The 10,013-nt window shown below is 39.5% G+C and overlaps 2 protein-coding genes across 2 annotated transcripts in view; both read right to left on the bottom strand.

Moving 5' to 3' along the window:
* The window catches only part of LOC104822795 (calmodulin-binding transcription activator 4-like), a 5,609-nt gene extending 3,878 nt beyond the window's left edge, over positions 1-1,731 (bottom strand). The window contains exons 1-6 of the mRNA XM_010554144.2: positions 1,245-1,731; positions 925-1,050; positions 707-822; positions 509-597; positions 321-375; positions 19-239 (exon numbers count right to left, since the gene is read on the bottom strand). Of these exons, the coding sequence (XP_010552446.1) occupies positions 19-239; positions 321-375; positions 509-597; positions 707-822; positions 925-1,050; positions 1,245-1,257 (620 nt within the window). The 5' untranslated portion in view covers positions 1,258-1,731. The remainder of the gene's footprint in view (positions 1-18; positions 240-320; positions 376-508; positions 598-706; positions 823-924; positions 1,051-1,244) is intronic.
* A 2,561-nt stretch (positions 1,732-4,292) lies between these two features.
* LOC104822797 lies at positions 4,293-6,518 on the bottom strand. The gene is made up of 3 exons (XM_010554146.1): positions 6,033-6,518; positions 4,536-5,985; positions 4,293-4,483 (listed from the first exon to the last, which is right to left on the bottom strand). Exons 1-3 carry the CDS (start codon positions 6,516-6,518, stop codon positions 4,293-4,295), a joined length of 2,127 nt encoding a protein of 708 aa, XP_010552448.1.
* Positions 6,519-10,013: the final 3,495 nt, after the last annotated feature.

Here is a 10,013-nt window from a genome sequence, read left to right as displayed (position 1 = left end):
AACTGTCGACCGGAAGAGCTTGTACTGTCTGCCGGGGTCTCAACTCCATTACCCTTCAACACGGTTTCCGAGCTCTCCTCTGCAGAGCGTGAACTGGATGAATACTGCTGAAGAAATTCAGTCGAGTCACTTATGTAATGGTTATGGCTAGTGTTCTGAGTGGCGATGGAGCTTGGACTTGAGAAAAAAGAGGAAGAATCCGGCGAGAAGTGCAAAATATGTCCACTGCCTTGTTTTCCCTGCAAATTCAAGATGGCCATGATCTCATAGATTACATCAACACACCAGAAATTTCCGTTTACGTTACAAAAGACACTCACCTCCTTTCCCTCGCTCACGTCTCTATAATGCACAAGAACAATATGCTCATAAGCCCTGACAAGCACAACAGGAAAAATACTTCATATGGAACCGAAAGAGCAATCGACAGCATAAACATCAAATTAGCAAGGGAATAGAACGACAAGAACCCGAAATTAGAGCGTGCAAGAAGTAGTACGTTACTTACGGATCAAGCATCCAATAGCTACGCCTTTGAAAATTGGGGTTTTGCTCTCCATGTGCGTAATAACAATTCAAAGCCTCAGCATTTCCCACCTTGTTCGCAATCACAAAAGATAATAAAATATCTCAATCACAGCGAAAGTTGAATCCAAACAAACCAACATCCAACATCCAAGATGCAGAAAATGAAGCTAGTTTTCACCTTGAGTCGTTCATGTGCTTCTGCAATAGCTCTCCCATCCTTCTTTCTCCGCCATTGATGACCATCTTTACGGAAAAACTTGAGAACCCTTTTGTTGAAAAGGAACAAAGATCCACCTGTACAGGATTCGAGAAAGTATATGAATTTTTCAAACATCAACCCAAGGCAAGAACATCCCATCTGTCTCATCAAAGCAGCAGCAAAGATCCGTGACTAACTGGTTGGTTTTAGAGGAGCCTTTGGTGTTAGCTGATATCGTTCATGATTCTGCAGAATGAAGAGGACCTCCGCCGGTTTCAACCAGCGGGTCTGAGCTTCCTGGTAGAGAGCATTGACATCGTACTCTGACATCAAACCCAAGATTAGTCAGAGACGTGGAACCTCATGGGCCACTTTCTTTCCAAATTCAGGCCGGAAACAGATTCAAGAAGCAAACGGTATCATGAATCTGAGGAGTAAATGAAGAAAATCATAGATCATACAAGGAACAGGGCCTCTTCATTTGTGCCATGGCTACAAAATCCGATTAGAAACTCACCAGATTGCTGCATAGCGTTGGTGTTTTCTGACAGAACCCACACGAGTCGAAGTAGAAGCTACTGGGACCACACGGACATGAGGTCAAATCATTTCCCGGGCTGCTTCTCACCGGAGGAACGGCGGCGGAGAGAGGCACCGGAGGAGGCCGGAATCCTGGATCGAGAACGGAGCTACAGACCGAAAGATTAGAGAAACGAAACAGTGATTGAGAAGAAGAAGAGGTAAATAAAATTTTGACTTCAAATTCAGTCGCGTAGCGAAGATTCCATGGAGCAGCAAGCAGAGCCTTCGGAGGGAACCAGGAAGGTGGATGAAGAGGAGAGTTCCAGTACGGAGCACCCTATGAGATGGAGGAATATTATTGGAGGAAGAGATATATACCCACGTGGCAGAATTCTGATCGTTTATTGGGGTAAAGTGAATTTTGTCATTGTAATGGGAGTTTTGGTCAAACGATCCAAAACAGACGAAAATAACCGTCAATCTGTCGACCAACAGCAACAGCGAGCGATTCTGCTTATCACGAAATTACAAAACTACCCTTTAGTTGCGATCACGATATCCAAAAACCTCCTCTCCAGTCTCCATTCATTTGACACTTGTTAATACACACACACACACATATATATAGTTATATATATTAGATAATGTTTTTTTTTGTATAATATATATTAGATAATTTACATTTAACATTTTTAAAATATTTTTCAACTTGGATAATAACAATATTTTTTATGTTTACTAGAGAAAAACTATAACATCAACATCAACATCAACATCAAGTAGTTAAAATCTTTGATAGTTTTTACAATATACGCATTTGTATTATATCGGACTTTTATTAACAAAAAGATTCAATTTTTAAAAAAAAATTTAAAATTTTTTTATTCGATTTGATTGAAGTTATGTTTTTCTACTTTAGAGAAATTATAATTCTGCAAATTTTTATATCTAATTCAATTTGATTACACTGATATATTATTTGTTTCAAGTCGATTAGATTTAGATTATTGGTTATTAACAAAACAAACCACTCTATTTGACCAAAAAAATCTGAAAGAAAAACATAACACAAAAAAAAAAAGGAAAAGTGATTACATTAGGGTTGTTCTATTAGCGATATTATTTCGTGTTTGTGTTTTTTTTTTCCAATAAAAGGCACGTGGAAAACAAGGGCCAAATTAAGTGAATTCCATTATTCAAACTAGTTATAGGTCTCAATTCAATTCAACCCACCGCATGCATACATAGTGTGGACCGAAGGAATTATGAGTATGGAGTTGGACCACTTCGGTCCAATATAGTTAAATCAAACACGTAATGAAAAAAGTTGTAACCATTAAATTAGTATTTTAGATTATCATAGTAAAATGTGTTGCATTTCTTTCCCTTTTTCATCCCTGTGGCCTTAGGTCATTTAATGATTTCATTTTCCACCGACCGCTTATCTCTTAGCAATTAATGAAACGCAATTATTTCCCCTAACATTAGGGTTACGAGTAAACAAAATGAAAAGTAGTTACAGTTAGCAGAGAGCCAAGTACAAAAATCGTTTGATTTTTCGTTATTTAACATAAATTATTATAACATTTATAGATAGAAATCACAAAATATATTATTTAATCAATATAAATATATAAAATATAAAAATAAATTCAAACCTAAATATTATATAATATTATATAATTTTTTGAATGTTCTCCATATTTCTTTATATATATATATATATAGAAATGAATTGAAGTAAAAATTTAAGTTGATTCAGGTTTTAATTATTAGGTCGATCATCTACACCCTATAAACCTGCACGGGCATAATTTGCATTAGCAACTGTTTTAGACACGGCTTAATTAGAGATTAGGGTTTAGAAGATTTTTTTTTTATTAAAATATGAATCGTATTAATTATATCAAAACTTTACAGATCAGTTTTTGTTCGAAAACAGAATAAGAGACCCATGACAAGTGGTATACAAAAGACCCATAATTGGGTATACAAAGATTTAACTTGGTAGACGATTTAGCGGGAGATAATCTCGAGATAATACCAATCTTGGAGAGAAGATGAAGTTGTGATCCGACATCGGTCAGCAGCAGTCAAGAAAATATTCCTTATGCGTCTATTAATCTTAAGACAGGTAATCGCCACTGTATTAGATCGGTTGCGAAATAACCGTTGATTGTGTTCCTTCCATATGACCTCTGAAAAAGTTGAACACTCAAAGTGTAATGCGGAAAACTAATCAGTTCTATTCACTTGAGAAAGATAGTCAAGTACAACTCACTTTTTGTTGTAAGAATCGTACTTACTACACACACCCGAAACTCCCCCTGAGTTTCTTCCCCTCTCACAATGAATTCTACTCATAAAAAAACCTCACAACATAAATCACTCACCAGAGAAAAGAGATTTGCCCAATCGGTCTCTCTCTCAGACTCGCACTCACCAAATAATGAGAACACACTCACTGAACGGAATAGACTAAGAAATTATGCTCATGCTCTCTGTAGAGCTGATATGCGCTTGACCCTCTATTTAAACTCTTCTGGTTCGTCTTTAGATCTCCACGAAGTGATTGGATTTACTTCTTCTTGATTCTTGCTGATTTCGAGTCTATCTTCAAGATCTCGCCTTATCTCTTGTTATTGACTCTATCTCTTCAGCCTTTGACTTTATCTCTTCGGTCTTTGACTCTATTTGAATCTCGTCAGTTGTACCTCAGATTTGCTCGAGTGCAATCTTCGCCGGATTCTTCTCCTGAAATCTCTCATAAGTTGTTGAACCTGTAACAACCTTTTAACAACCAAAACTCACGTGCAAATACTTGCACTAACAATCTCCCCCTTTTTGGTTATTTCAGATCATGCACACAAACACAAATCTTTCAACTGATTTCATCAATGTTCAAATCAAAATAGCCAAAACAGAGTCATCACACAGAATATGTCTTCAGATCACCACAAGTCATCAAAAACACATCAAGTCATCAAGAACATAATAGAGTCATAAAAAAACATAGAAGTTCAGATCATCAGCCAAGTAAGAGTTAGAAACGAGACGATGAGCCATCAAAAGGACTCCTGGCTTTCCTAGTCTTCTTGATTGTTCCTGACTTCCTTGATGCTTCCGCCTTCTTAGGAGTTGGCTTAGGCATCTCAGAGTCTTCTTCTTCGTCCTCCTCCTCCGAGTTTTCTTCTTCTGAGTCGAGGTCTCCTTCTATTTCCTCAAGTTCTCCCCCTGTGGGCATGGATGAAATAATCAAAAACACGATTATTAAGTTTAGGAGTACCTGGTCGAATAATGAACACATTACTCAGGGTTGCTTCGATGTATTCGTGGACTGTTGTACGGATTTTCTGATAGTGTGTTGCCTGCTTCCTTAGTCCAAGCTCCATCTTTATCAATGCTTTCTCCGCATCCTTGAGAGTCTCCAGCATCTTCTTGACGTCCTTCTTTCCTTTTCCCTTCTTCCTTTTGATTCTTGACTCAACCACCAGAGGTTTTTGAATCACCTCGGTATTCTCCTTTGGATCAATGAGTTCCGGGCACTGCTTAGTGAGTATGCTTTGAATTAGGCAGGGATAAGGCAGTCTGAATCTTGCTCTGAAGTTCAGGGCTCTCTCAAGAATATGATCAAAGATAATATTTCCATAATTGATCTTAATTCCCTTCTTCACACAGTAGATGAGCACTGCTAGCCTCTTTTGAATCAGACTTGATCGCTGAGTTGGTAACCAGTTAGATCTGGCTATTTTGAACAGTACTGAAGCCTCGAAGTTCAGCTCAACTGGGGCTATCTCTCCTTTCCTCTTCTCATCAAAGGTGTCAGTGAGAGCTATCTCCAACTCTTTCTGGTCGATTTCCCTGTCCAGCTTGTCCATTGTAGTCACGACTGTGTTCTTCAAACCCAAAAACTTGTTGATTACTGCTGGAGAAAAGTACAGTATCTTCCCTCTTATGTACACCCGATGGTACATTGGATCTCCTGCTTTCACAATCTTCTTAGTGATGTTTGCATAAAATTCTTTGATCAGAATTTTGCTGTGTGGACATGCATAGGTGATTGTCTCTTCTAGATTTAGACGTTCCAGGATGTCCCATATCCCTTGCTCCTTGAGGTTGCTGACATTCATGTTTCTCTCCACAATCGTATTGAGATTCTTCATGTCATTGAACCTTTGTTCAGATTTCTCATCAACAAAGTGATGAGACATGCACAGGCTCGCCAGTAGTTCCTCATCTTCGGACCCAGAAGGAGAACTGGGTATCTCACTCTCTTCCTGAACCTTTCTCTTCCCCTTCATTTTCTCCTTTCGATATTCCTCAGAAACCTTTGAGGATTTTGCCCGGGGCATGTCTTTTGCTGGTCCAGCCTTCCTTTTCTCAGCTTTCTTCGGGGTTTTGTGCTCAGCAATCACCAACGCATGCTGTGATTTTGTCTTCCTTTGTATCTTCTTAGGACGACTTTTTGCAGTCGCCACTGGTTTTGCAGCCACCTGAGATCTGGTACGTGCTCCTTGTTCAGCTAGCACTCGAGAGTCAGAACTCTTGCCCTTTTTCTCACCGATCTTTGTTTTAGGTTTCTTGCTTTCAACCTTTTGTGCGCGTGAGTCCACTTCAGGTTCATCATCCTCTATTGATTTCAGCACTTCTGTCTCTGTTGCTGATTCCGCAACTACTTCGATTTCAGCATCCTTCGATTTCTCCTGCCCTAATTGAACCGAGGGCAGTTCCTCCATCTGTTTGTATGTATCACCCACATCCTTCCCAGATGCTCTACACTCACATCCTTATCAAAATCTACACGCCTTCTTGTGCTTTTTCTTATCAACCTAGGCTCACTATCCGAACTTTCCTCTATATCTCTAGTAGAGTATGTAAAGAGTTCATCAAGTTTACCCGTATCAACTTGTTCTGGAGGCAGAGAGGTTTGTAGATCCTCAGTTTCCTTGCACTCATCTTCGATCCTAGGGTTTTCTTCATGCGGTTCTTCTGGGATCTCCGCGTCCGTTTCTTGGATCTTCTCTTCTGGGCTTTCTTCGAGTTCTTGGATTTCATCGCCCACTGTATCTTCCTTGCTAGTCCGTAGAATCTCCCTCGGATTTTTGCGAGATTCTTCTGATGGGTTTTCTTCTGGATTTTCTTCAGCACTCACAAACGAGTTCGAAGATTCTTTCCTGGGTTCACTCGATTTTCCTTCTCCAGATGAACCTTCCTCTGATTCTAGGTGACGATCCTCACCTTTTTCTCCTCTCTTTTCTTTTGGATCCATGTTGAGATTGAATCTAGGGTTTTTTTTTACTCTCTCTTCATGACTCTGTTGGACCTCACACTCTTGCGAATCAACCTCTCAGATTTTAGGGTTCTTCAGCTCCAGAACTTTGCAGGGATAGAGAGAGACACCTCTTTTTATTGTGGGCAAAGGGTTTGTTTGGAAAATCTCTGATTTTTCGGATCCCACTTCCCAATAACCGAAAATTTACTCAACCACTCACATCAATCTTTTCAAAAATAACATTTAAAAACATTTAAAACAGAAATCCGTTACGCAATCAAATTACGATTTTAACACCAAGAGAATTTATTCTTTCGTACCTCAGTTCGCAGTGTATCCAGTTGAGTCAGTGACACCTCACTCTTCGTCCAGTGCTTACTTCACCAACTGAAGGTACATTTTTCTCGTATTTATTTATCATCCGCCTGAACTTCTAGGACGTTGAGTCCAATCATACTGTTTCACCACTTAAACCCACCCTATCTCATTGAGATATACTCTTGTAAAGTATCACCTTACAGCGGAGTATGATGAATAAGTTACATCTGACCTTAGACCGTCGAAAGAACTATATGTTGTTCAACTTAGACCCGAGCGATTTTGTTAATCTACTCATGTCAGCCCCCTTTTTCTTTTTCTTTCCCTCTTTTTTTTATTGACAAATCGAAAAAAAAACACCAATCATTACTCATTTTTGCCTGAGTATATGCTGACAAAGGAGTACCAGGGGATGTCTGTACCACATATGTTTGAAGTACACCTGACAGAATTGTGAAGTATCGCCGACCGCCCTTTCAACATTGTATCACTTAAACACTTCAGAACAAACTCAGTTAGTGGTCAAAATAAAAAATTACCAATACCAAGGGACTTTTGCAAACAGGTAAATCTATTCATGTCAAGTGGTTTAGTAAATATATCAGCTAATTGATGTTCAGTGGGTACGTACTCAATCAGAAGACTCCCTTTCTCCACTTGCTCTCTGAGAAAATGATGTCTTATCTCTATATGCTTTGTTCGTGAATGTTGTACTGGATTCTTAGAGATGTCACACATCATACTAGTCTTATTATGTCGTTATTCCCATAATGACATAAGACTAGGGAGTTTAGTATCATTCATAGATGATCATAGGTATTGGATACGATCACAATCATAGGTATTCGTTGCAGAACGGAATACTGGACTGACCCGCATGAGATTGTCACATGGACTAGCGTCATGACTTGAATCTCATACGACGATTCTATGATTGGATCCTAAGACCTGAGATATCTACAGAATCCAACATGAGGAGTTGCGTGCTTTGATTACGTCAAACGTCCTGCGTAACAGGAGGACTATAAAGGCGTGTATCAGGTACGAAACGAATCATGTACTGGATTGTAGATAGTCAATACGGGATTTGTACCTCTCGTAAAAGAGAGAGATATCGCTGGGCCCCTCGTGTGAGCAAGACTGTAGAAATGTGTGGCCGCACTATAGACGAACGTCGTCTATTTCAGACAGTCGAACTCAGTGAACGAGAAAGCAGTCGAATCAGATAAGGTGGCTTGTCCATGCCTTATGTTCGACATATGATATCGCGATACAAAAGGATCATCAGTCGGAATCATCACTGGCTTTCGTATGATCACAAACAAACTCTATTCGAGATAGGTAGTTATAGTGTCTTGCTAGAGACCGCCTATGACTTGTATTCCCGGAATGGAGATTCTGTGTTTTACTGCTATTCCGGATGAGCCTACAGGGTCACACACAATAGGGATGGACAAGTACGTGTGCTAAATTATCCCGATTAGGAATCCTAATTGGATTGAGATTCCTAATTGGAATATGAATCCTAATGGGATTAGGAATCCTGTTATGTATAGGAATCCTAATGAGATTAGAATTCTATTACATCTAGGAAACCTAATGAGATTAGAATTCTAATAGGTTTAGGAAACCTAATTAGATTAGGATTCCTAGTAATCTATTCCTTGTCAAATTAGGATTTTGGAAAGTCTATATAAGGAGAATGTCTTCTAGGGTTTTAAGAGTAGAAAAAAGGAAAAAGAAGAAGAAAAAGGAAGAAAAATAAAACCCTAAGCCTCCAAAAATCTTGCACACAAGAGAGATCGAGATCTCTAGTCCTAGCAGACAAGTTCCAAGGTGTTGGAATCCATCCCGACGTGTGGATACGTGTAGAGGGCGAGGTATTCTTCCTGCCTAGAGTGATCGGACGAACAGATCAATTGATACAGGCCCCGGATCGATTGAGGTAAGCGTTCTAACGTTTCTATGATTCAATAGTAGCATGGTTCTAGGGTTTCATTAAAATTTTGTTTTATATCCGCTGCGCAAACCCTAGAATCGATCTCTTAGGAATTAGATTCGCTCATGAGATCCCAGGAACCCAACAGATTGCACTTGTGTTGTCACAATGAGCCGTAAACGAGTGAGTGTCAATTCCATAGTCAGTCAGCATTTGTTTCATCCACATTAATTGAGTACAACAACTTCCCAACGCGATGTATTCGGCTTCAACAGTGGATAATGACGTTGAATTTTGTTTCTTGCTGTGCCATGATACAAGATTGTTACCCAAAAAGAAACACCCTCCTGATGTGCTTTTTCGATCATCCGTATTTTCTCCCCAATCTGCATCACAGTATCCTACTAGATGCGTACTCGTATCCTTTGTGTAATGTAACCCATAATCAACTGTCCCTTTGACATATTTGATTATCCTTTTTACTGCCAGAATGTGAGACTTCTTAGGTTTTGCTTGATATCTGATACATATGCCCACACTTAAGCACAGGTCAGGTCTACTTGCCGTTAAGTACAGTAGACTCCCGATCATACTCTTATAGAGTTTTGGATCAACATCTTCTCCTTCATCATCTTTGGTCAACTTGGTGGTTGTGGACATGGGAGTACGTGCTGATTTGCTCGTGTCAAGTTCAAATCTTTTCACCAGATTCCGAGCATACTTCCCTTGAGAGACAAAGATTCCATCTTTGTCTTGCTTGACTTGTAGTCCCAGAAAGTAACTGAGTTCTCCAAACATACTCATCTCAAACTCAGCAGTCATTGTCTGAACAAACCAGTCAACCTTTGACTGGGATGTAGATCCAAACACAATATCATCCATATAGATTTGTACTACTAATAGTACATCGTTCGAATTATGAATGAAAAGCGTTTTGTCTACTCCCCCTCTTTTGTAGCCGTTCTCGAGTAGAAAACTGGCTAATCGTTCATACCATGTCCGAGGAGCTTGTTTTAACCCGTAGAGAGCTTTCTTCAATCGGTACACGTGAGTGGGAAAGTGTGGATCCTCAAAACCAGTAGGTTGTTCGACGTACACTTCTTCTTGGATCACACCATTGAGAAAGGCACTCTTGACATCCATCTGAAACAACTTAAAACCAAGAAAACACGCAATGCCAAGCAGCAATCTAATAGACTCTAGTCGAGCAACGGGTGCAAAAGTTTCATCGAAGT

Source organism: Tarenaya hassleriana, unplaced genomic scaffold, assembly GCF_000463585.1.
Source record: "Tarenaya hassleriana unplaced genomic scaffold, ASM46358v1 Cleome373, whole genome shotgun sequence".
Classification (NCBI taxonomy): Eukaryota; Viridiplantae; Streptophyta; class Magnoliopsida; order Brassicales; family Cleomaceae; genus Tarenaya; species Tarenaya hassleriana.
This window is presented reverse-complemented; position numbering and strand designations above follow the sequence as displayed.